Source organism: Macaca nemestrina, chromosome 4 (assembly GCF_043159975.1).
Source record: "Macaca nemestrina isolate mMacNem1 chromosome 4, mMacNem.hap1, whole genome shotgun sequence".
NCBI classification, from domain to species: Eukaryota; Metazoa; Chordata; class Mammalia; order Primates; family Cercopithecidae; genus Macaca; species Macaca nemestrina.
The window spans coordinates 18,183,572-18,210,563 of NC_092128.1; the positions used below are offsets into that span (position 1 = coordinate 18,183,572).

The window sequence follows — 26,992 nt, forward strand, 5'->3', positions numbered from 1 at the left end:
GGCGGATCACAAGGTCAGGAGATTGAGACCATCCTGTCTAACCTGGTGAAACCCCGTCTCTACTAAAAAATACAAAAAACTAGCCGGGCGAGGTGGCAGGCGCCTGTAGTCCCAGCTACTCGGGAGGCTGAGGCAGGAGAATGGCGTGAACCCAAAAGGCGGAGCTTGCAGTGAGCTGAGATCCGGCCACTGCACTCCAGCCTGGGCGACAGAGCGAGACTCCATCTCAAAAAAAAAAAAAAAAAAAGATAATTTCAATTCACTTTAAAAATTGACGTGAAAGTTTGGACTCATGAATTTTGTTTTGGTCTAAAGTTTCCTTGGCAAATATTCACATGATTCCATTGACTCTGGCTCCTTTTTAAGGTAGGATGCTTTTGTATTTTTTTAAGAGAAAAATTATTGCTCTGACGAGCTAATCAAAGATACTTAATTTTAGATTTTGGAGGAAAGGCATAAACCTAGTTTATTACAAAAATACCTCTTTTTAGTTTTCCTCACCTTAAAATATGAGACAACGTCCCTCCCTTTACACAGGTTATACTTTCATATGGTATTTACGTAAAGAAATCTTGTTTTCACCCCAGCCTAAATATATGTCCAATTTTCTCTGCACCTTTTAGCTAACTCTTTTTTAAGGAGGGGTGTGTGTGTGTGTGTGTGTGTGTGTGTGCGCGCGTGCGCACACACACACATATACCTGCGTGTATGAATTTTCATGGTTTTAAAAATATAGACATAAATACAAATACATTTATTTCCCCACTCTTCATACATAAGATATACTGTATATATCATTCTGTATTTTGTTTTTAATGTTTATGTAGGCCATTGTGGAAATTTTGTTTCCATACGTAATTTTTTTTTGTATCTGTAACTAGTTCCATTGTATAGATGTACTATAGTTTATTTAACCAGTGATGTGTTTATGGACATTCAGGTTCTTTCTGGACTTTTAATGTACAAGTAGTACTGTAGTGAATAATGTTGCAAATACATTATTCTTATATATTGCAGGCATATCTGTAAGATAGATTCCCAGAAGTACACTTGACTAGGTTAAAGAGAAATTTGCATTTGTGACTTTGATAGATACAAATTTTGCTTCATGGGTCTTGCTTAATTATGAGATGTCTGTTTACCTATAGCTTCGTACCAGTAGAATATGTTATCAAATGTTTGGATTTTTGCCAATCTGATAAATGAAAAATATCTTCACAAATTTGGATTTGCTTTCCTCTGAGTGAGAGTGAATACATTTTCATATGTATGAAGGCCATTTCTACTTCTCTTTCTGTGACCTGTCTCTCATATCTTTTTCCCTTTTTCTCTTGGTGGTCTTCATCTCAATTTTTCAGGAGCTCTTTGTGTGTCAGGAAGCTAACATACCTGCTAAATGAGTTGCATATATATTTTTCACCATTTGTACGCTTTTTACTTCACTTTTAATGTGTTTGTTTTGCCATCCAAAAGGTTTTTTTTAGTTTTATGTAGGTGAATTTAATATTTTTTTCCTTTATGACTTGTAGATTTTACATCAGAGTTGTAAAAGCCTTTTTCATTTGAAGATTTGAAGGTGCCATGCTTTCTTCTAGTTCTTTTATGGTTTGTTTCAGTCTCCTACCCTTCCTCCTTCCAGCATTTAAATATTTGATCCATTTGTAGTTTATTCTGGTATACAATATGAAGTATGGATGAACCTTTTTCTCTAGATTAGTTCCAGTTGTCCCAGCATCAATTATTTAAAAGTTCATCTTTACCCCATTTCAGATGTTGCCTTTATCTTATTCACACTTCCTTTATGTATTAGGGTCTATTTTGGTCTTTCTGTTTTGTTCCGTTGATGTCTTCATCTGTTGCACAGGTACTATCATGAAAGAACAAATAGTGTAAAAATTAAGCCCACAAAAGTGAAATTAAAAAGGACTGATAGATGGCTTGCCTTGGTAGTAGAGCAGAAAACCAAATTTTTGCCTGTTGATGAAATATATATACAACTTAGGATCAGCATATGTAGAGAAGCATGAGGGAGCATAGCCATATTTGAAGTGCATTCCTGGAGTGCCTGAGGGAAATTACCAAAGAGGCTGAAGGATAGATAACTCCAAGTCATTGGTGGCCTTTTATGAAACATTATGGAATTTGAATTTTGTCTCATAAATAATGGGAAAATTTTAAGCAGACTAGTGAAATGTAAGAGTATATTTTAGAATGGGTTAAATGCTGAGTTCAGTGAACTCATCGTGGGCTTCAGATTGCACAAACCCTATGAAATTTTGTTTCAGAGAGCACATTTGAGGCTTTCATTAGATTCTCAGAAGTCTTTCTCTCTCTCCTCCTCCCACCCTCTCACACACACACACACACACACACACACACACACACACACACACGGGTATGCATGCACATGCATGCGCAAAAGTTAAAAATCCCTTCTTAAAAGTAAATTAAAAACAAAGATAAAAAAGAAAAAGAAAAAAAGATGTCTTCTTTAGAAAGATTTCTATGGTAACATAGGATAGGATACATTGGATGTGGTTTAAAACTAAAAATCGGTCACCAGTCAGGAAATTTTGGCATTAGGCAGAAGATGAGTGGCACAGGGAAAAGTGAGCTTTCACTTCAGTTCATTATTTCTGAAAGGTTACAACCAGTTCTCATTGTTTGTAGTAGTTATGTTCTATAAATTCAGTACAAACAGTTAGTGAACACTGAACCTTGCTCCTAGAGGAAATACAAGGATTATTATTATTTAAATGAGCAAAAAAAAAAAAAAAAACCACCCTCTATATATTGGCCTCTAGGTTGTTTCTTCCATTACAAAAGGTTGAGACCTATTGGCTTAAAAGTGTGCTTGCAGCAAACTAAATTTTTTATACATCTAATTGTTTTAAACATAATCCTGATAAGCAGATTTTTAGCCACTGAGAGCCTGCCTACTTTGCAGTTCCCACAAAACTACTTTGCAGTCCCCACAAAACTATTTTGTACTCAACATCTATTAGGTATAGATAAGATCAAATCCCAGGGCTGTAAAGATTCCAAGCTGCTGTTGCCCTTTGGAGCTCTTCGATACATAGACTCCCTCCTGGGTTGTCTAGCATTGTCAGCTAGACATATAAGCTCCCTCTCCTATTCCCCTCTCCCCTGAGAGTCCCCTACCCCTCCTCTTCTGGATGATAGCCACTCCGCCTCAGCTTCTGGCCAGTCCTGTTTGGGTAGAGGCCACTCTGCCTTAGCCTCTGGACAGTATGCTTTAAGGACATCCTCTGCATGCAGACCTGTCAGTGTCACCCATTAAAGCTATGCATGCTACTGCCACCTCGTGGTCGTATCTTTTTCCTTGATCAGACCCCAAATCCCTCAAATTTAAAATGCAGTTAGGTTCCTACCAGCCTCTAGTCACATTTTCATCTATCAGTCAATACATAACCTTGTTTTGTGTGTGTTTCTGTTTAAAGACATATTGTTGATTCATTAACATTGAACTCATGGCTGACATTACTATCACTCATGCCCGAAGGAAGCTGGCCTAACACATGTACTTAGTCTGCCAGGGACGTTACAGCCTTCTTATGCTTACCAGCCCTAAACAGCACTTGAGCACTATGCTTAGAGATTATTTTAAACAGTAGAATCATCAACAAAAAGCACAAAAGTGAGAAAAAAGTGGCACCAGATAGGCTCTGCCCAGGATACTTGTTTATAGTATGAAAATTGAAACAAGAAGGCGAGAGAGAGCTTCACTGTTCGACCTCAGTTGGAGAGGTGCATGCGTTAGATGACTCAAATATCTCACTGCTCTGTGCATGCCTATGAAAGCACTGCAAGTATTGACTTTAGAGTTATAAATAAATTTTAGCAAGTAGAGAGATTTGCAAGTATGGACTCCACAAGCAGTGAGGATCAACTGTACCAATCCAGTCTCCTCTTTAATACTTACGATGATAAGCCCACTCCCTCGTGACAAACTTTTACCTTGCTGGATAGGTAAAAGTTTAGGTTTTGTTTGTTTGTGGTAATGTCTCACTCTGTCACCCAGGGTGGAATGCAGTGGTATGATTTGGCTCGCCGCAACTTCCACCCCCTGGGTTCAAGTGATTATCGTGCCTCAGCCACCTGAGTAGCTGGGATTATAGGCACCCGCCACTACGCCTCGCTACTTTTTTTGTGTTTTTTTGTAGAGATAATGTTTCACCATGTTGGCCAAGCTGGTCTCGAACTCCTGACCTCAAATGATCCGCTCACCTCAGCCTCGCATAGTGTTGGGATTACAGGTGTCAGCCACCGCACCCAACCTGGATAGTTTTAATGGTTATATTGCACTACCTGCTGCATCCTGTTATTTCTGGTCATAGATCCTAATTAGACTTTCTGGACTCTTCCCCCTTCAATATATTATTTGAATTCAGCTGTCTTATATTTACCTTTACCCCCATTTTTTCCCCTCTAGCATAAATACTCCCAGTTTCTTTGGAAACTTTTGGTTTGCTAAGAACCTTAATTTAAACGAATGGAACTTATTGTTACAAACTAACACTTCCCCTACTTCTTACACCTCCTCCCAATAAAAACTGTATCCTCTGTACTTACACTGCCTCACTTTAATCTACACCTTCAGTTCCAACTTACTCAGATTTGCCTGTGGGGGATGAGGCAAGGCAAAGGCTAGAGATATGGATAACTTTAAATATACAGAAAGATCGCTTTCTTTTTCCCTTTCCCTTTCCCTCCCCCTGCCTCTCTCTTCCCATGTAATTTCTGCTTCTTCGTATGTTAGCTTCATTCTGTAACAGATTTTCTCAATGTGTGGAGAGTATGTCCACTGAGGGCTCCAGATTTGTATCTTCTACAAATCTACAAAACTACAGTAGAAACAAGGACTTTTCTCAATCAGTGGCCATGTATCAATTTAGGGAAGAACTCAGCTGCTGTTTGGGTCATATATATAGCCCTGGACCAGTTGCTCTTGCCAGGGGTATGGGAAACTGATTAGCCAGCTTCTGTCATCTGTAGTGACATAAAAGTTGTGACCCTTGATTGATAGCTTTTCTAGTACTATGTGGATTTCTAGAGAAGAGAATATTCCCAGAGGAAACAGGGGCACCAAACAACAAATATCAAGTATACACATTAAATTTTTTTCTTCCCGCTATGTTTAGGGCCAGTAAGATGTCTCTTAAGGACAGTCAGTATGATTGAAGGGTTATACAGTTTTCAGTTCTGAACAATATTGGATCAAAATTGATTTTGCTTTTAATATTGACATGACATCTATTATTTCGCAGTGATGGATGTACTGTGTTGGTGGGTATATTGTAGCAGATACTGTTATTTTTTCTTTTTATGTGTTTAAAATATTTCATAATTTTAATGAAAATTAATTTTGCTTTAAGTTGGTGAATAATAACACATATTTGGGTTATAATTTTCCTTTAGTATTAAATTAGCTGTAGAAATGGTGTTGTGTCTGACCTAGTGACCCATTTGACTTTTTAAAGGTGAACTACTAAATTTTTTTAATGATACGAAAAAATGTAATTTGCTCCCTTTACCTCTTATCAATATATTTATGATACCATAGGTACCTGCAAGGTGTGGAGTTACAGTCCGAGACAGTCTAAAGAAAGCACTGATGATGAGAGGTCTAATCCCAGAATGCTGTGCTGTTTACAGAATTCAGGATGGGTATGGTTTGTATGTGACGTGAAATTTTGTTTAAAAAGAAAATCACACATTAAATTTTGAAGTTTTCTTAGGATCTTTACCCAAATCTAGGGAATTGAAAGTCTACTTTAAGAAAAAGTATTAAATTAATACTAAGCCTGAAGAAATTTTGTAGACCATATGAGGAGTTAAATTAAATAATTTTATATGACTGTAGTGTTTGTTACTTTGATCAAATGATTTTATTTGGAATTTGAGATTCTTACAATTTTTGAACCATTCAGAGTGTGATTTATTTGGATAATGGACTCTTACCCCCCTCACATTTTTAATACAAATTCATAGTTTCACAAAAGGTATATCAAAATTAACATTTTATATTGACCTACTTTTCTTTCAGAAAGTGTCTAACATTGTTCCAAGACCCTCACATTTTGAATCCTCTTTTTTAAAAAAAAAAAAAAAAAAGAAATCATTTTGGGGGCATGTCGTCCCTGTCTCTTCAGTACTCTTTTTCCGTGAATGGATAGATAAGTCCGTACCTGTGATTTTTTTTTTTTTTTTTTTTTGGACCCCAGGAACAATCCATTTTCTGCTGTTGTAGGTCTTTTCTGGAGCTGACTTGAAGAAAAGAGTACATCTCTTTACCCTGCTGTTTGTCCAAGAGTGATACATTTATTTGGGGTAAACTTAAAATTAATTTATTGCCATTTAAATTTCTAACGATGGAATACTAGGGAGCCAAACCTCCCTCACTGTTACTAGCCCCTCGATAACCAATTTTCATATCTTCAGCATGAGGTATATGAATATTTTTAGGTGTAATAACCAAGAAAGGCTTGTGTCTACATTTTTCAGAGAGAAGAAACCAATTGGCTGGGACACTGATATTTCCTGGCTTACTGGAGAAGAATTGCATGTGGAAGTGTTGGAGAATGTTCCACTTACAACACACAACTTTGTATGTATCTTTACATTTTTTTTGAAATGTCAGAAATGTTCAAATTTTATTGAATGAATTTTTATTTAAGGAATGTGAAATATGGATGAGTAATTTTGGAATTGACATTTTACCTGAGTTGAAATCAGTTGTTTTCTTTAAAAACTTATAGTTAAACAAGAGTTTAATTTTAATCTTTATACTCTTTTTAATTTAAAAAAGTAATATGTATGCATTGTTAAAAGAAAATTTTGAATAGTGCAAAAAGTATGTCAAGTAAAAAAAGTGAAAATACCTTCCTAGAGGCCAACATTTGTTTAGATTAACAGATTATTGTTCTGTCTTCCAAACTTTTTTCTGTGTATATAAACATGTGCTTGTACCTGTAAGCCCAAAGTTTTTTCCTTTCTTTTTTTCTCCTTTTACTTCATTACTTTCTTTTCTTTTCCCTTTCTTAAATCAAAAATGGAGCCATACTATGTGATATTCTTTGCTTTTTTTTTAATTCAACAGGATGTCATGGACATCTTTTCATGTCAGTATGCCTGGCTTTATTTTAGTATGGTTATGTAATAATTCATAAGAATAGGAATTCAGTATATTTAACCATTTCTCTATTGATAGACATTTAAGTTTTTGTATTTTAAAAAATCTGTTACATACAGGGCTAAACAGGGTCTTTCTGCATATATCTTGACACACTTGTACACATCCTTGTGTTTCTGAAGGATAGGTTAATGGAAATAGAATGGCTGGGTATTAAACTCTCCTTGAGGCTTCTTTCTTTGTCTGGTTTTTGCATTTGCTAGAACCTAGCATGAACGTAAGTGTCACCAGCATAAGGCCCAGAATGTGGGACCTTTCATCTTAGAGATGAAGATCTACATAGAACTTGAGAACCTAGCCTCTAAAATGGCAGGCAGAAGCCAAAAGTTGTCTGTGAGTCAGGAATACATTTCTTTCTTTTCTCTATATATGGAATTTTGGCCAGAGTTTTTTCTAGGTGGATAGTTACTGCTACCTTTTAGGCGTCAAGTATTTTCCCATGTGTCTTGGTGATTAATCCAGCTGGGCTCTGAAAGCAGATGATTGATTAGATTATTTCATTTGGGGTTTATGCTTTCAAGCCTCCATTAGTAGTGAATAATCAAATCAGATTTGTGTTTCTGTAAGGCATTTTTTTTGGACAAGTGTAAGCTACACCTAATGTCAATCAAACTTTACTGTGCAGCAAATAATTTTAACATGTTGAATTTTAAGTGGATAAATTTTAAGATTTTTATTTAAGTTCTTAAGAATACAAATACAGTTGAGCATACATTTCATAGTGATTACTACTCTGTTTCTTAATAATTCTTCTTAGCTAGCAATTGGATATGAGGAGATAAAAGAAGACCTAAGTTGCTACGCATGAGAAAATAGCAATAAAATGATGCCTCAGGAAGGTCTTTGCCACAGAAGGATAGTGAAAGCAAACTGCAGATTGATTCCAGAGTATGGAAGTTGTCACCACCTAGTTGGATACTTGCCAGTAAATTTTTATTGAGAACTTTCCATTTGCCAATACCATATCTTACCTAGGGATATGACAAATGAATAAGATAGTGTCATTGCCTTAGAGTAGAGAGAAGATTTAATAAATTTTCATAAACATTCATAATTACTATGTTTGTATAAAGTTCTGTAGATGCACAGAGATTCCTAACCTGGCTTTTGAGGAGTCAGGTTTCTCAGAGACAGAAATATCTAAGCTTAGGCCTGATGGATGAGGAAATAAGTATCAAGTAAAGAGTACCCTAAACAGAGGGAACAGCAAGAAAGCATGTTACCTTTGAAAGTTTTGAAAGAAGTTCAGAATGGATGATACAAGGTTGAAGAGTGGGTTGTTAACAGTACTGTGGGTAGAATAAGAGTTGTGGTTAGAATAAGCAGAGTCCAGCTCATGAAAATCCTTGTAAGCCGTATTAAAGATTTGGACTTTTCTGTAAAATAATTAGAAATGTAATAGTTGTAAGCATGGGGAGAAATGTGATTAGATTTGTGTGTTAGAATGATTGCTTTGAGTGCCATATAGAGGCAAGAGTAAAAAGCTGTGTTCCGCTTAGAAAGGAAAAGTGTTCTTGGCTGTCTTAGGTTTTGCTTGGCTATTCAAGGAGTACTGCTTATGCCTCATGGTTTCATAGTCAGTTATAAAAGAATCCCTTCAAGATTTCTCTATATCCCAAGAGTCCTTGGGAACTGAGAAGGGAGGAAACAAGATTTAAAACATATATTATGTATCCAGCCCTTCTCCTTTTTCTACAGACACTCAGTGTCTTCCTTCACACAGCCCCACACCTTACAAATTAATGCATGCAAATTGCCAGGACTGTGCCTCTCACTAATTTGCCATACATATTTATGTATACTTAGATACTAGATTAAGTGTAAGTTATGACCCAAAAGAAAGATGTATCTTCCAGTGCTCATGTTTATTGACAAAGGTATACTTACAGATATAGGCTTATATTGCTTAAAATTTATGATCAAATGCATATCCACATGTTTTCTTTCCTTCAGATGTTTTAGTCACCTCCCTACTTGGTTTGGTAAATAATGGCCACATAAAAAATTTTAAAGATTTTAAAATTTCTTGTATATTCAAAGACAAATGGAAAAATAACACAACTAGAAATAGGCACTTACCTGTTTTATATCCCCTGGAAAGTGATACATAGGAAAAAAGGTGAAGAAAATAAGAGCCACTTTTAAAACTAAATGTCCTCAAAAAGCCAGAATGTATTATGTATCAGGATGAATTTTTTTTTTTTTTTTTTTTTTTTTTTTTTTTTTGGAGACAGAGTCTCGCTCTGTCGCCCAGGCTGGAGTGCAGTGGCATGATCTCAGCTCACTGCAAGCTCCGCCTCCCAGATTCACGCCATTCTCCTGCCTCAGCCTCCCGAGTAGCTGGGTCTACAGGTGCCTGCCACCACGCCAGGTTAATTTTTTGTATTTTTTTTAGTAGAGACGGGGTTTCCCCGTGTTGGCCAGGATGGTCTCTATCTCCTGACCTCGTGATCCGCCCACCTTAGCCTCCCAAAGTGCTGGGATTACAGGTGTGAGCCACTGCGCCAGGCCAGGATGTAATTTTCTTGAAATATTTTCCATAACTTTCTATTCTTAATGGAACAGAATGTGTAAATAAGTGTGTATTGAAAATGGAGTTCTGGCTGGGCACAGTGGCTCATGCCTCTAATCCTTTGAGAGGCTGAGGCAGGCAGATCGCTTGAGCCCAAGAGTTCAAGACCAGCCTGTTCAAGACAAGAAGTTCAAGACCAACATGGCAAAACCTCAACTCTACAAAAAAATACAAAAATTAGGTGGGCGTGGCAGTGTGTGCCAATAACCTTGGCTATGCAGCCTGAAGTGTGAGGATAACTTGAGCCTGGGAGGCAAACTTTGCAGTGAGTCATGATTGTGCTTCCATACTCCAGCCTGGGCAAAACAGCAAGACCCTATCAAAAATAAATAAAATAAAATGAAAAATAGAATTTTGATGTTGAAATCTAATATATCATTAAAAAATTACATGTAGCAGAATAGATTAGAAAGTTCTAATTCATGTTGTATATAGTAAGGGTAAGTATTGTATGAATACAGTTATATATGGGATCATAATGTAAAATATATTTCTCACTATTGCTTATGATTAAAACTCTGAAAAACTGGCCGGGCACAGTGGCTCATACCTGTAATCCCAGCACTTTGGGAGGCTAAGGTGGTCAGCTCACAAGGTCAGGGGTTCAAGACCAGCCTGGTCACCATGGTAAAATCCTGTCTCATTTGAAAATCTTGTGAGTTGTAACTGGTTTTATACAAAATATCGAATAGTGGAAGTTGTATAATTACAATCATGTAGTTAAAAGTATTAACCCCCCCCAAATGAAAAAACCTGTCTCTGCTAAAAATACAAAAATTAGCCGGGTGTGGTGATGTGCGCCTGTAGTCCTAGCTACTTGGGAGGCTGAGGCAGGAGAATCACTTGAATCCAGGAGGTGGAGGTTGTAGTGAGTCGAGATCGTGCCACTGCACTCCAGCCTGGGTGACAGCGAGACTCTGTCTCAAAAAAAAAAATCTTTGAAAAACTGAAATGAATTAAGAATATAGAGGCTGAGTGTGTTGGCTCATGTCTGTAACACTCTGGGAGGACAAGGCGGGTGAATCACTTGAGGTCAGGAGTTCGAGACCAGCCTGGCCAACATGGTGAAACTCCATCTCCACCAAAAAGTACAAAAGTTAGCCAGGCATGGTGGTGCATGCCTGTAGTCCCCAGCTACTTGGGAGGCTGAAGCAGGAGAATCACTTGAAACCAGGAGGCAGAGGTTGCAGTGGGCCGAGATCCTGCCACTGCACTCCAACCTGGGTGACAGCGAGACTCCATCTCAAGAATATAGAGCAAAGAATAAATAATGAAATAGAAGTCACCCATGTTCTCGCCACTCTGAAATAGCCACTGTTAACATTTTAATATTCTTATGTTTTCTTATTATTATATACACTAAATAAATATATTTTAAACAATTTCTGGCTTTAGTAGGATAGATTCTCCCTAGCGCAGTTCTGTTATGTGACTGATGTTCTACATCATTTGCCTTTGACGTGGAATTCTTACATGTTGCCTTCTAAGTTTCACCTAGAGAAGTGTTCACAAATAAGTTTATGTGGCCCAAACATTCTAATCCTCTAAGAAATTGCTCATTTGTTAGAAAAAATAGCTCTTATTGTCTTTTAGGTGATTTTTCTGTTCATTATTTTTTTTAGTAAGATTAGGAAGAGCTGTTTCGATTTTCATATGATTGCTTACTAGTTTTATCTTTTATAAATAATTGTTTTTACGTTTTTATCCAAAGTTAACCATTATGTTTTTGGACCGTAGATCGGGGGTTCTGATTCTGTCAGCTATTTTGTTTTTGTTTTAGCTATTATGTAGATTATAGTCTCTCCCTCCCACCCCCAATTCCACTCTAGAGGAAATCACTGTTAATTTTTAATGGTTTTTGTTTTAAGCTCTTTGGTGGTTATTTTCATCTAAATAAATACAGTTACACATTGCCTAACGACTGGGATATGTTCTGAGAAATGCATCAATGGTGATTTTGTTATGCCCTTACACAAGCCTACATGGTATAGCCTAACTGTGCAACTAGGCAATATGGTAGAGCCTGTTGCTTCTAGGTTAATAACCCGTACAGAATGTTACTGTACTGAATGCTGTAGATAACCTTAACACAATGGCAAGTTTGTGTATCTAAATATAGAAAAGGTACAGTAAAAATACAGTATAAAAGATAAAAAATGGTGTATCTGTGTAGGATACCTACCATGAACAGAGCTTTTAGGACTGGAAATTGCTCTGGTGAGTGAGTGGTGAGTGAATGTGAAGGCGTAGGACATTACTATCTGTTACTGTAGACTTTATGGTAAACATTGTACGCTTAGGCTACACTACAGTTAAAAAAATTTTTCTTTTTAATAAGTTTATAAAGTAAAAAATCTATAGTAAACTAAGATTTAGTTTTTTTAACTTTTTGACTCTTTTGAAATAACAATTTCAAAAAATTTAGAAAACATATAGCTATACAAAAATATTTTCCTTATGTGCTTGTTCTATAAGCTTTCTTCTCTTTTTAAAATTTTTAATTTTTCTTTATTACTTTTTAAACTTTTCTGTTAAAAATGAAGACACAACCTGCACACGGTGGCTTATGTTCGTAATCCGAGCACTTTGGGAGGCCTAGGCAGACGTATCACCTGAGGTCAGGAGTTCGAGACCAGCCTGGCCAACTTGGTGCAACCCTTTCTCTACTTAAAAAAAAAAAGGGAAAATTAGCCAGGCGTGGTGGCACGTGCCTGTGGTCCCAGCTGCTCGGGAGGCTGAGGCAGAAGAATCACTTGAACCCAAGAGGTGGAGGTTGCAGTGAGCCAAGATTGTGCCACAGCACTCCAGCCTGGGCAACAGAGCCTGTCACACACACAAAAAAGAAGTAGTCACAAACATACACATTAGCCTAGATCTACACGGGGTCAGGATCTTCAAGGTGTCACTAGGCAATAGGAATTATTCACCTCCATTATAATCTTGTGGGACTACTGTGGTATAAAGTCCATGATTAACTGAAGTGTCATGTGGCACATATGCCATAATTTTAGCCATAATTTCTTGCTTTATTAACTTTAGATATCATATACTGATTACTGATCCTATAAGGAATTAGCTCATTTTTAGTTCTTCCTCTTCCTCCTCTCCCACAATGTTTTTATTAGTAGTAGTTTTTTGGTTCTTCTATTGGATGCCTTTGTAACTTTAATATACACCTTTCTTGTTCCATCAACACCAGTCAGCATTTCTTAACCTCCCTCTCTGTATGATAATTAAAGTATACCCTTCTTCTTTTCACCTCTGTTTCCTCCTCCTTTTCATCTCTACTTTTACTTTTATGTTGTCAAGCTTGAAATCAGTTGCCAGCCTTTTACTCATTTCTCATTTTTTAACTTCTGAGTTTTTAAGTTAGATACTGGGATGGGAAATAAATATGTGTAGTCCATCTACTATCTTGAACCCCCTGTTTTTCATTTTGTAATAGTACTTTAGTGTATGAATTTCATGATATAAATATATTACAATTTTATTTTAAACAAGAAAGTAGATATGTCAGTTTCTAGAAAGTTTTCTTGTGAGTTTTTGAAATCTGTATGATTTTTTACCTTGCAGGTACGAAAAACATTTTTCACCTTAGCATTTTGTGACTTTTGTCGAAAGCTGCTTTTCCAGGGTTTCCGCTGTCAAACATGTGGTTATAAATTTCACCAGCGTTGTAGTACAGAGGTTCCACTGATGTGTGTTAATTATGACCAACTTGAGTAAGTAATCCAAAAATGTCTCTTCTACCTACCATTTTACACTTAAATTTTTTTAACGTGAAGCTATGATGTTTAAAGTCTGTGAGAGTTTTTTGTTCCTTACAGTTGTTACAGAGAATTTTTTTTAAGTGTAGTTAGAGAATAATACGTAGAATGGCCAGTATTTCTCTCCAAAATTGTAATTCTGGTTCAGCTATACAGTTAATTTATATTTTATATTATTATTTAATTAATCATGACCCCTAACCCATAGAAACCATTTTTGGATAGTTTCTAGGAGGAGAGGGAGAGTTGTTTCAATTAAATTAAGCATTATGATTTTGTACCACAGATCAGGTGGTCTGATTCTGTTAGCTGTTTTGTAAATTACGTTTATATTCTTCCTCTCTCTCATTCATCCGCATTCAACTCCCATCCCCCAATTTATTTGAGTAAGATGTAAAATTTTTGTATCCAGTACATATCCCTTTCTAAAATTTCTCTTTGCTGTATGCCAGTTTTTCTAATAGATTAGACTGAGTCTGTTATCTCTTTTTGTATCATTGTTGCTGCGGCTGTTAAAGTCTTATTTTTCTTGATCACCTGAGCAAATAAAACTTAACTCTGTACTTTAAGTAAATTTAATGTCACCTAATTTACAGTAGATACTTCTTCTTCTTTAACCATAAAGCATGATTCTTTAACCATAAAGCATGATTTTCATCTTGTAGTATGTAGAAATTTGCTGAATAGAATGATTAGCTTTTGGTTATAAGCATGCCTTTGAAAGCGCAGTATAATTTTTTTTTTTTAAAGCCTTTAGACAAAAATACAACTAATTGAATTTTAACAGTTGTTTCTGAGAATGGAATTTGATCTCAGGTTTTTTTGTTAACTACGTATTTTGGTCTATGAAGCTTCTGGGTTTTGCACAAGTTAGGTTTGTTTTGTTTTGCCTCACAGTTTGCTGTTTGTCTCCAAGTTCTTTGAACACCACCCAATACCACAGGAAGAGGCCTCCTTAGCAGAGACTGCCCTAACATCTGGATCATCCCCTTCCGCACCCACCTCAGACTCTCTTGGGTATGATTTGACTTCTGCTCTTTGGCGACATGCTACTTGAACCACTTCCTTTTGGATCTCCTGTTTAATTAGAAACCTTTCCAACATTTAAATGGTTAAATTAAGGATTTTTTTTCCCCAAATAACTTATCATACCACTCAGATATTTACATGCATTTGGTACAAATAAATGGGATTAAAGCTGACATAGACTACTTCAGAATCCGTCCTGAAAAAATCAATATTGGGTATGATTTGACTTCTGCTCTTCGGTGACATACTTCTTGAACTGCTTTCTTTTGGATCTCTTGGTTAATTAGAAACATTTCCAAAATTTAAATGGTTAAATTAAGGATTTTTTTCCCCAAATAATTTATTTTATCACACCAGTCAGATATTTACATGCATTTGGTACAAATAAATGGGATTAAAGTTGACATAGACTATTTCAGAATCAGTCCTGCTAAAACCATGCAACAGATCATTTTGAGTCTACAACTTGAGTTCATCTTTTATTAGGTATAGAAGTATATGACTTCCACTTACGAAGAAGCATTGATATATGAGACTATGGCAAACAATGTAAAAAATAGTATATAATTATAATCTACAATTTATGATGGAGTATATTAAACTATGTGATGAGGACATAAATGTTTTCATGTTTACAGAAGGAAGAATGGTGAGAGGAAAATTTAATGAAGAAGGTGGGATTTGAACTAGACTTTAAACAATTACTACAGTCTGAATGGGCCTAGGGAATAGAAGCATGGTGAGAGGGGAATGGAGAAACAACAGATATAAAGGGAATGAGGATGTTAGGTTTAGGAGCTAGTGAAGAAAGGTTTATCTAACTTAAGAAGTACCATGTGTAAAACCAGATTATGGAGAGTCTTGGAATTGAGGCCAGAATTTAGACTTACAGGTCTTTAAGCAGATTACTAACTTGATGAAAATGGCTTTAAAGAAAAAATCAATTAGCAGTGAAATACAGATGGATTGACAGAAAATTTAGGGTGAGGAAGGCCAACCTAGGATATTGTTGGTAGTGAAGACAGAGAGGCAATGAAGACAAGTTCAGGTGCTAGAAGTGTGGAAAAGGGATAGATATTCATAAAGCATAAAAGAAAAAAATTAATAGTATTATTAATCAGTTGTGGAGGATAAAGCTGAGAAGTGACTTTAAAAACAATGCAAAGGCAGCTGGGTGCAGTGGTTCGTGCATGTAATCCCAGCACTTTGGGAGGCTGAGGTGGGCAGATCACGAGGTCAGGAGTTTGAGACCAGCCTGGCCAACATGGTGAAACCCTCTCTCTACTAAAGATACACACACAAATAAACAAATTAGCTGGGCATGATGGCACACACCTGTAATCCCAGCCACTCAGGAGGCTGAGGCAGGAGAATCACTTGAACCTGGGAGGTAGAGGTTGCAGTGAGCCGAGATCACACCGTTGCACTCCAGCCTGGGTGACAGGGCGAGAGTCCATCTCAAAAAAAGAAAAATAATGCAAAGGCATCGTATATTTAAGCTTCATAACAGGAAATAAAAAGGAAGACAATAAAGATGAGTTAAGTGGGTATCAGTTTACTTTGCAACATTTCTCGAACTCCTGGCCTCAGGTGATCTTCCTGCCTCAGCCTCCCAAAATGCTAGAATTACAGGTGTGAGACAGTGCACCTAACTAGCTTTGGAACATTTCTGACACAGGTCTATGTACTCTTTCACATTGAATTTGGGGCAGCGTTATTTAGGCTGCATCTGGAAGCAAATGCTTTAAAAAAAAAAAAAAAAAAAAAGCCGGGCGTGGTGGCTCACGCCTGTAATCCCAGCACTTTGGGAGGCCAAGGCAGGCAGATCACGAGGTCAGGAGATCAAGACCATCCTGGCTAACACGGTGAAACCCCCGTCTGTACTAAAAATACAAAAACAAAAATAGCCGGGCGTGGTGGCGGGCTCCTGTAGTCCCAACTGCTCCAGAGGCTGAGGCAGGAGAATGGTATGAATCCAGGAGGCGGAGCTTGCAGCAAGCCGAAATCGCGCCGCTGCATTCCAGCCTCAGCGATAGAGTGACACCCCGTCTCAAAAAAAAAAAAAAAAAAAGTCCCCATACAGCATTCTGTTCTAGAATATTCTTGAGATGTTACGATTAGAAATATTTATTGTCAGTTTTAACCCTGCTTCCTCCCACTCTTCACAATGTAATGTTATTTCTTTAGATTTCTACCTAGAGAAATCTTTTCAAAATCAGTTGGCATTTTCAGTACAATTTTGTAGTTTTTACAAAACCAGCCTTTTTAGTGATCTCATAGGTTAGAAAATTTTGCAAAAGAATTTTGTGTTAAGCAGTGGGTATACTTACCTATTTGGAACACTGGAAAATGCAGCCATTGTGTTCTCTTGTCAGGTTGTAGCAGTTATCTACTCTAGTGGAGTCATTTTATTCTTGTTGGCTCTATCATTACTTGTGTGCAGCTGTGTGTTTTTTAGATGGTCAAATCAAAATGTTCTTATTGTTTGGCTGGTTTTTAATTAATCTTTTGGTTATAACATTTTCTCCTGACAGATTCTATAGACCATGATGCCTTTCTATTGTCAGGTCCCAGTTCTGTGAACAGTCACAAAACACCATAATGAAATTAGCTTGGCCTCTCTGAAGGTTTATAATGGTGATGATCCAGGACATTTGCCTTCCAGTGAAGGAATGCTATCTTAAAATTAAGAAACCATTTGCCTGTGCCATGAGTATTTTATTGGTAACTGAACTGAAATAGATTCTGATCTTGAGCAAATGATAAAGATGTTCAAACTTGTCTATAAGTCATTTTTCTGATGTTTTTATGACATAACTCTATATGGTTGTCTCTGTAAAGATAGAAGGCAATCTTGTTCAGTATCAAAACTCTTTTGCAGTTTGTTACTAGTCCTGATAACAATAATAATGGTCATGAAACAAGTGTAATAATGGATGTAATCAAGAAATACTGGAGAAGTGATACATTGCCCAGTTTTGAGTACAAAGTGAGAGATACCTCCTTTTCTACTTTTTAAAAATGCTGTAGAATGTATAAATTTATGAGAGATCAACATTTAAAATGTACATATCACCAAACCAAAGTTTTCAAAACTTTTTAATATTCTAGATTAAGAATGAGATCTAAACTAACTAGTAATTTGCTGAAGGGTATTCAAATTAAAATTCCTGTTATCCTTAATTTGGTACTGCTTTAATTTGGTACTGTCTTTAATTTGGTACTGCAAGATAGGTACAGGTATCATTGGGAGAAAGCCAGTTTGCTGACTGCCAAGATACATCATAGGGTATAAGTTACCTTGGTTAGTGGAAAGATTTCCCAGTATGGTAATGTAATTTTATTGATTCCCAGAAATGATGAGATTAGGAGTTATACTGGTTTATATTAACCGAAATCAGAAAAAAAATTGAATCTGGATACCAGGTAATATTTATCAGTGAAAAATATACCTGTTATGTAAATTAGACTTCTTGTATTGTGTGCACCAGCACTCACTCTTCTTTTGGAAGAGATTTATGGGAAATCAAATTATAATCAGAAGACTGTTTTCGTTAAGCATAGAATTAGAACATGGCTCAGATATTCAATGACATCAGAGTATGATCAAGTGTTCCCCTGTACTTGCCCTCAAAGCTAGAGAAGTTGACTTAGTGGACCAACGCACAACTATTAGATACCAACTACCAAATTGAGTTTCTCTGATTTTGTATAATATGCAGATGTCTTCATTTTTTAATATATGCATTATTTAGATATGATAGTGAAGTCTCTTAGATTAAATCTAGTTTTTGTTTTTCTTCTGGACCAATGTCCTTTGCATAGTTATTTCTGATTTGTTATCTACTACATGTTTGTCATATTCCTAACTTGGTGAGTTTCAGAAGTGACTTACTGCCATCTCTGCCTATACCAGATGAATTATTACAATAGACTGTCATATACAATTCTAGTTAATTCATACTTTTCCCAATTTTAAGCCTTGGTTTTGTTTTTTTGGGTTTTTTTTTTTTTTTTTTTTTTTTAAGATGGAGTCTCACTTTGTCACCCAGGCAAGTGCAGAGACGTGATCTTGGCTCACTGCATTCTCTGCCTCCCAGGTTCAAGTGGTTCTTGTGCCTCAGCCTTCTGAGTAGCTGGGATTACAGGCCCTCAACACCACACCCAGCTAATTTTTATATTTTTGGTAGAGATGGGGTTTCACCATGTTGGCCAGGTTGGTCTTTAACTCCTTATCCACCTGCTTCAGCCTCCAAAAGTGCTGGGATTACAGGCATGAGCGACCACACCCAGCCTGCCTTGAGACTTTAAATCAGCCTGTAAATAGTTGTCTTGACAGTCAGTGCTCTTTCTAAAACTTTATTGACTAATGTCATTTTTGCATTCCTTTTCCTGCTCCTAAAATTTTCTAGCTATGGACATATATTTGGCTGCCTAAAGCAAAAATAAAGACAGCTCTGTCACAAACCAAAAAATTCTCAATAATCAGAAAAAAGAAAAAGGACCTAGGTGGAACATGCTAGTTTTCCTAAAGGCTTTTTATTACCTATAATTCTCATTGGGCTGATACCAATTTTTTTTTTAAGTACATAGTATTTTATTATTTGCATATCAATTCTAAGTGGATTCATTTCGTTAATATAAACACATGAAGTCAAAACTTCTTTCCCTATCTTTAATAATGTGCTTCAAAGAAGTAAAATTGTGAACTGGTGTGGTTCAGATTCTGACATGTTTTATTCAGAGGCTGACTTTCACTGTTAGGCTTCCTTTGCTCTTCAAACCTTTATCCCCAGGCACGGTGGCTCAAGCCTGTAATCCCAGCACTTTGGGAGGCCGAGACGGGCGGATCACGAGGTCAGGAGATCAAGACTATCCTGGCTAATATGGTGAAAACCCGTCTCTACTAAAAAATACAAAAAAACTAGCCGGGCAAGGTGGCGGGCGCCTGTAGTCCCAGCTACTCGGGAGGCTGAGGCAGGAGAATGGCGTAAACCCGGGAGGCGGGGCTTGCAGTGAGCTGAGATCCGGCCACTGCACTCTAGCCTGGGTGACAGAGTGAGACTCTGTCTCAAAAAAAAAAAAAACCTTTATCCATTCCTTTCCTACTATATATTTTTTCCCATTCCTCATGTCTCATGAAAGTGTCTTTTTATTCCCTCAACATTGTCCTTGTAGCTGTGTCTTAGTAACCAATAAATAATGCTATATATAATAATAATTAATTTGCATAAAATAGGGTGGAATGATAACCAATATGTGAAGAGAGCTTATTGGCACTTAGCCATTCATTTGTCCTGATGGAGTTAAGTGAGATAGCTTACCTCATCTATCAAGTGACACTCACTTCCCCACTCCTAGGATAACCTTTCTGAGGGGCTAGATCCTTCCAAGTGTTTACAATCTAGGCTCAAAACTTTAGTATTCTCTGTGAGTGCCAGGTTCATTTTAGGGTGAGATATCATAGATTATGTTATTTTGCTACCATACCAAAAAAGGTATGTAACATATTTTGGTGGTTTTCCAAATAGCATACAAGTGTAACATTTTGGTGGTTTTCCAAATAGCAGTTTTAAAAAATATTTGCTCTAATGGTTAATATATGATTCTCTTGTGTCTTTGTTACCAATAATGGGCATGATAAAAAATCCAGAATATGAGAGATATTGGCATTCTGAGGACCATCTTCTGAATTTGGAAAGGATTTTTCAATATTGTTCTGGATTTTCATTCAACTCCCATAAAGGAACAAGTACATCATTCAGGTCCTGAAATATGCATGTGTATTCTCAAAATATTTATAATTTCTTAATATGTAAAATTTTCATTTTAGTAAATTCAGATGTCAAGACAAAGTTAGAAAAAAATGGCAAATTATATTCAGTTATTCTCAGAGCATTTTTATATAACTTTAAAGGTTGAACTTCTTCAGTTGATGGCCACAGGTAATTTCTAGCCATTTGTAAATTTCCCTAGTGTTTTCTGGATAAGAATCAGTGTTCTTATCATTGATAGTTCCTGGAGGGCCTGCTTCAGCAAAGCAGCTTTGGCAATATTGGATTTTTAAATTAATACTTTCAAAAGTCATTACTGCTAGGTTTTTAATGCTTTAATGTTTTTGAGAATATAAAAACAAGAAAATCCTTTTATCTTCCTTTTTAAATATTATTATCTTTATATAGTTACTCTGAATCTTATCTTCCAATGACTTCATTTTTCCAGGCCCCAAATTCTCACCAGTCCGTCTCCTTCAAAATCCATTCCAATTCCACAGCCCTTCCGACCAGCAGATGAAGATCATCGAAATCAATTTGGGCAACGAGACCGGTCCTCATCAGCTCCCAATGTGCACATAAACACAATAGAACCTGTCAATATTGATGTAAGTATCCAGCATTGCTAGAACTAAAAAAAATCAAGTATATATCTTTACCTTTCTGCTCTAATTACAACTTAGATCAGAAATAAGCACGCTTTTTGTGAATCACAAATCAGAAAAGCCTCTGGTTTCTCTCTGGTGGCATTAAATACTTCACTGACACTAAGTTATACAGTCACTCTGATTTTTTTCCCTTATGATACCATCTCTTCAATGAAATGAAAATGGTTTTCTTCATCTTCAAATGAAAATGGTTTAAATATCAAAGGACTGATAGAAACCCTTGGCAGAATTGATTAAGTTCTTTAAAACTTTTATAAAAATGATTATGATTGTGCTATAAGAGGTGAATATGAAATTAAGAATTTCAGGCCAGGCATGGTGGCTCATTCCTGTAATCCCAAAACTTTGGGAGGCCAAGATGGGAGGAATGCTTGACCCAGAAGTTAGAGACCAGCCTGGGCAACATAGTGAGACCCCATCTCTACCAGAAAGAAAACAAATTAGCCATGCGTGGAGAGGTCTCAGCTGTAGTCTCAGCTACTCAGGAGGCTGAGGTGGGAGGATTGCTTGAGCCCAGGAGGTCAAGGCTGCAGTGAGCTATGATTGTACCCCTGCACTCCAGCCTGAGCAACAGAGTGGGACCCTGTCTCAAAATAAAATAATTTCAATTTGTGCTATCGTAAGCTTGGCATTATGACCAACAAAAAATTCTTTCTGTTTTTATTTTTAAATTAGCATATAGTTGGAACTATAAATTTTATTAAATGTTAATATAAGAAAAACTTATAAATTTTTATTTTGTTATTTTAGATAAATTTGCAAATCATACTTTCTTCCCACTTTTTACTAAGAAACTTTTCTCTATTTTTATTGGATTCATTTTAAGTGACTTTTTTCTAGTATTAGTTTTCCTTAATTAGTAAGGTTCACCTCTATCTAGCAAGACCTAAAAACAAAGGAAGAAAGGGGAAAAGGAGAATGTGATATAAGAAATCAAACCATATGTCTAGGTTAGGGTTGTTCTCAGTCTGTCCAAAATTGCAACCACCTTCTTTACTTTGAAAACTACCATCCTTTTAGACTATTCGCTTTTTCTCTGATTGTTACCACTGTTCCCTGGTCTGTTGGGCTTCATTTAGAGTGTCATCTTTATATCTTGCCTTTTCATCCTCTCTTATAAGCAGTCAAAAGGTATCACCTTTTAATGTGCATCACAAACTGGTTTTTACTTATTACTGCTGCCATTTCAGCCCATATTTTTTCACTTGAATTGTATGCTACATTAATCTCCTAAATAGATTTTCTGCCATTGATTTTTCTCTATCCATTTCCATTCTTTCTGCAACTGTCAGAATAATTTTTTTACACCTCTAGCATCATCTGTTCTCTTGTTCCAAAACTTTTAGTGACTTACCATTGATTACAAGATAAAGTGCAAACTCTTTAGCATTTTTATCCATGCTCAATCACTTATGATTCCATTAAAAAGATTTACTAATAACTGTGGGCTATGCATTGTGTTAGGCAATTGGGAATTATTTTTGAATTAGCACATCGTCTTTGCCCTTAAGGAAGTCACAGGCTAATGGGTGAATCAAACATTTAAATAGATAATTACAAAACATATAACGGTAGTTTAGAGAAGGGGGTTATAAACTCCATCTGGTTGGATCTAGGAATATTGAGCAGAGAAGGAATAATATTTAAGCCAGATTATGATGAATAAGTAGGAGTACAGTGCATAGGGGGATTTGGAAAGTCATTTGTTAAGGAAATGAAAGGCATAGAAGTGCCTTTACATGGAATGTAATTACTACGTGATATTTAAGTTTAGGGTCCAGGAGAAGGCTTGGGGAATGGTGGAAGGTGAAACTAGGTAGGTAAAATCTACAGTGAAAAGCTTTGTATATTACTCTAAAATCTAAAGTAGTCCTAGGGAATCTGAAGAATTTTGAGTGTGAGAGGAAGTGATCAGCTCTATATTTTAGAAAAATCTTTGATGGTAGTGTGGAGGATAGATGAAATGGGAAACACATAGAGGCAGCACTGTCAATAATGTGGCTTTTGTAGTATTTCAGACAGAAATGATATTTAAACTCAAGTAATAGCATTGGTGATGTGAAAGAGTGTGTTGTGGTGAGGGAGACTATGAATTAGTGAATCAGTGTTGAGTCTTAGGAATCATGTTGAAGATGGCTACTATTTATGAATACTTATATATCAGGTACTATGCTAAGTGCTTTACATAGACTTTCTTATTTCATCCTCATAAAAACTCATAGGTTATGTACCATTATTATCTTTATTTTACTGTTAAGATTTACAGAGGTTAAGAAACATACCCAAGATTACACCGCTGATAAATTATTGAAGTGGGTTCAAACCTGGCCTTTCCCTCTTATACTTAACCACTATACAGTTTTGTAGTAGAGGAGAGGAGCGAAAAATATGAGAAGTAGAGGATAATGCCAGGTTTCTGGCTTATAGATACTTAGCTTATAGACCGAGTTTCTGGTAAATAGCACCGTTTGCTAAATACCAGAGAAAAACAAGGTTTGCAGAAGCAAAAATTTTAGCTTTTTGGAGGGATATATTGACTTTAAGATAGATGCCTGTGACTTTCAGATTTAGAAATCCAGTAGCAGTTGGATATAAGGACCTTGAGTAGAGATACAGGTTTAGGAGTAATTAGCATATTTATGTCAGTTAAAGCCATGGATGTAAATTACTCAAAGAGCATATGTAAATTGAAAAGGGGAGAAAATGTAACCCTCATAAACATTAACATTGTAGTTGCAGGCAGAGACTCTCTGTCTCCTTTATGGGCTGTCTCTTCCTAAGTCTAGCTCCAGATGACTAAGAAAAAGTGTTGCAGAAGCCAAAGGAAGAAAAGGGATTTCAAGAACACTGAAGTAGTTGGTGTCAGTTGCCATTAAGATTCAAATAAGATAAAGACTGAAATGACTTATCAATTTTGGCAATTGAAATGTCATCTTTACTTCATTGAGTTGTTTTAGAGGGCCAGTAAGAGGAGAAGGCAGCAGGTGAGGAAGTAGGATTAAGTGTTAATTTTGAGAAGCTTGGCTGTGAAGGAATGACAAAAGAGGATAGCTTGATTCAGGGTTGAGGGACAATTTTTTGTTTGTTTTTCGGTTGTTTTTTTTGTTTGTTTTTTGTGTTTTGAGTGGAGTCTTGCTCTGTCACCCAGGCTGGAGTGCAGTCGTGTGATCTCTGCTCACTGCAGCTTCCACCTCCCAGGTTCAAGCAATTCTCCTGCCTTAGCCTCTCAAGTAGCTGCGATGCCCAGCTAATTTTTGTATCTTTAGTAGGGTTTCGCCATGTTGACCAGACTGGTCCTGAACTCCTGACCTCAAGTGATCCGCCCACCTCAGTCTCCCAAAGTGTTGGGATTACAGGTGTGAGCGACTGCGCCCAGCCAGGAGACAATTGTTTTTAATGTAAGAGACATTAGTATATTTGTAACTGGAGAAGAAGAAGCCAGTGAAGAGAAATTGAAGATAACAAGAGAGGGAATAATTGATGTAATAAAATTCCTTGAACTTGGAAATTATGTCTCTCAGAGACTATGAAGAATTAAAGATGGACCTAGCCAGCTCTGTAATTCTTTACAGACTGTGTGATGTTGGGCAAATTATTTAATCCTGGAGCCAGTAGTGTTTACCTTCTATAGGGGTTTGAATTGCTTATTATGCCTGGTACATAATAATTCAGAAATTATAGCTAATATTAATATGCAAATAGTTATAGATATTAGAGCAGAAAAGTTGTTTGATGGCTTTTGTTTTCTCTATTATGATGAAGGGAAGGGATGTAAGTAAGAGAAGGAACTACAAAAGAGTGGGAAAAAAGTTGAAATATCCAGTTTTCAAATGCTAGAAGAACCTTTGAAACCTAGAATGAGTAGAAAAGATTGTCAAGGAGCTTTAAGAACACATTCGGAATTAAAGAATCTAAGTTTATGTTGTTACTAGCAGTAACTTGTAAGAGCGGAGAAAGCAAAATTTGGTTAATCCATAGTTGTGGGGAGTTTCAGAGCTGATGCAACAAAAGAAGAAAAGGATATGGCCTTTGTCTTGTTTCTTCCATCTAAAAGACTCTTTGCTCTTCTACATGCCTCTCTCTCTCTGAAACCCTAACTCAGAGTAAATTCCTTGACTGCTTTACCAGTGACCAAGTCCTATAGTTATCATACATAGCACTAAAAATCTTATTGGCCGCGTGCAGTGGCTCACACCTGTAATCCCAGTACTTTTGGGAGGCTGAGGCAGGCGGATCGCCTGAGATCAGGAGTTCAAGACCAGCCTGGCCAACATGATGAAACCCCATCTCTACCAAAAATAAAAAATTAGCCGGGCATAGTGGCAGGCACCTGTAATCCTAGCTACTTGGGAGGCTGAGGCAGGAGAATCACTTGAACCCAGGAGGTGGAGGTTGCAGTGAGCTAAGATCGTGCCATTGCACTCCAGCCTGGGTGACAAGAGCGAGACTTCATCTCAAAAAAAAAAATCTTACCACGCGTATCACTTAGTTGGCAATCAACTAAGCAACAAACTTTGGCATCTCTTTTATTATATTCTTACGCAATTATTATTAAATTATTTGATTTTCACTTACTTCCATCTTACTTCCAATGTGTGCGTCTTACTTCTAATGAGATTGTAAGCTCTCAAGAATGGAAAGTTAATGACATCACTAGGATTTTTATATTTTTTGGTAGCCACATAACTCCTATCACCTTGTTTTCAGGTATGTATTTGATTATTCTGTAGAAAATGTTGAAGGCTTTTTATGATACATTAAACATAATAGAAATACATCTTTAAAGAATTTGTTTTAGCCTCTAAACAAAAAGTTGTCTATTTGCAGAGACTATTTAGAGATATTTGGGGCCATTCAATCCCTCATATTTAAGTTAAACTAAATAAACAGACTAATGGAAGTTCTACCTATCAAGGCCCAAATTGCATTACCCATAGCGATTGTCCCCACTACCAATGTTGTTATAAAGAGCTATACATATTATATAAGTTTTTTTTTTTTGTTTTTTCTGTGACAGAGTCTCACTCTGTCACCCGGGCTGGAGTGCAGTGGCATAATCTCAGCTCACTGCAACCTTCGCCTCCCAGATTCAAGCAATTCTCCTGCTTCCGCCTCCTGAGTATCTACGATTACAGGCGTGTGCCACCATACCCGGCTAATTTTTGTATTTTTAGTAGAGATGGTGTTTCACCATGTTGTCCAGGCTGGTTTCGAACTCCTAACCTCGTGATCCACCTGCCTTGATCTCCACTGCGCCCGGCACATAAAGAGCTATATTTTAATAATAAAGACAAATTTTAGCCGCCAAGTGCGGTGACTCATGCCTGTAATCCCAGCACTTTGGGACACTGAGGTGGACGGATCATCTGAGGTCGGGAGTTCAAGACCAGCCTGGCCAACATGGTGAACCCGTCTCTACTAAAAATACAAAAATTAGCCGGGCATGGTGGCGCATGCCTGTAGTCCCAGGTACTCAGGAGGCTGAGGCAGGAGGATCACTTGAACCCAGGAGGCAGAGGTTGCAATGAGCCAAGATCACACCACTGCACTTCATCCTGGGCGAGAGAGCAACTCAGTCTCAAAAAAAAGGACAAATTTTAGCAAAACCTTTCTTTTTTTTTTTTTTTTTTGAGACAGAGTCTCGCTCTGTCACCCAGGCTGGACTGCAGTGGCGCGATCTCAGCTCACTGCAACCTCCGCCTCCCGGGCTCACACCATTCTCCTGCCTCAGCCTCCCGAGCAGCTGGGACTAGAGGCACCCACCACCACGCCCGGCTAGTTTTTTTGTATTTTTAGCAGAGACGGAGTTTCACCGTGTTTGCCAGGATGGTCTTAATCTCCTGACCTCGTGATCCACCCGTCTCGGCCTCCCAAAGAGCAAAACCTTTCTATGAGCCATTTTGTTTCTTCCCTCTTCTATTGTACCCTTATCCATCCATATTGTTATGATTGTAATCTGTGTACTTTTA

At 37.0% G+C, this 26,992-nt stretch overlaps 1 protein-coding gene across 8 annotated transcripts in view; it reads left to right on the plus strand.

Annotated features, from left to right (window-relative positions):
- Positions 1-26,992, plus strand: part of LOC105471274 (B-Raf proto-oncogene, serine/threonine kinase) — a 202,015-nt gene that overhangs the window by 112,807 nt on the left and 62,216 nt on the right. For 7 of the 8 annotated variants that reach the window (XM_071094363.1, XM_011723648.2, XM_011723645.2 and 4 more), the window contains exons 4-8: positions 5,585-5,688; positions 6,526-6,628; positions 13,359-13,507; positions 14,450-14,569; positions 20,804-20,963. In XM_071094363.1, the coding sequence (XP_070950464.1) occupies positions 5,585-5,688; positions 6,526-6,628; positions 13,359-13,507; positions 14,450-14,569; positions 20,804-20,963 (636 nt within the window). The remainder of the gene's footprint in view (positions 1-5,584; positions 5,689-6,525; positions 6,629-13,358; positions 13,508-14,449; positions 14,570-20,803; positions 20,964-26,992) is intronic. The other variant, XM_011723649.2, reaches the window with a different exon arrangement.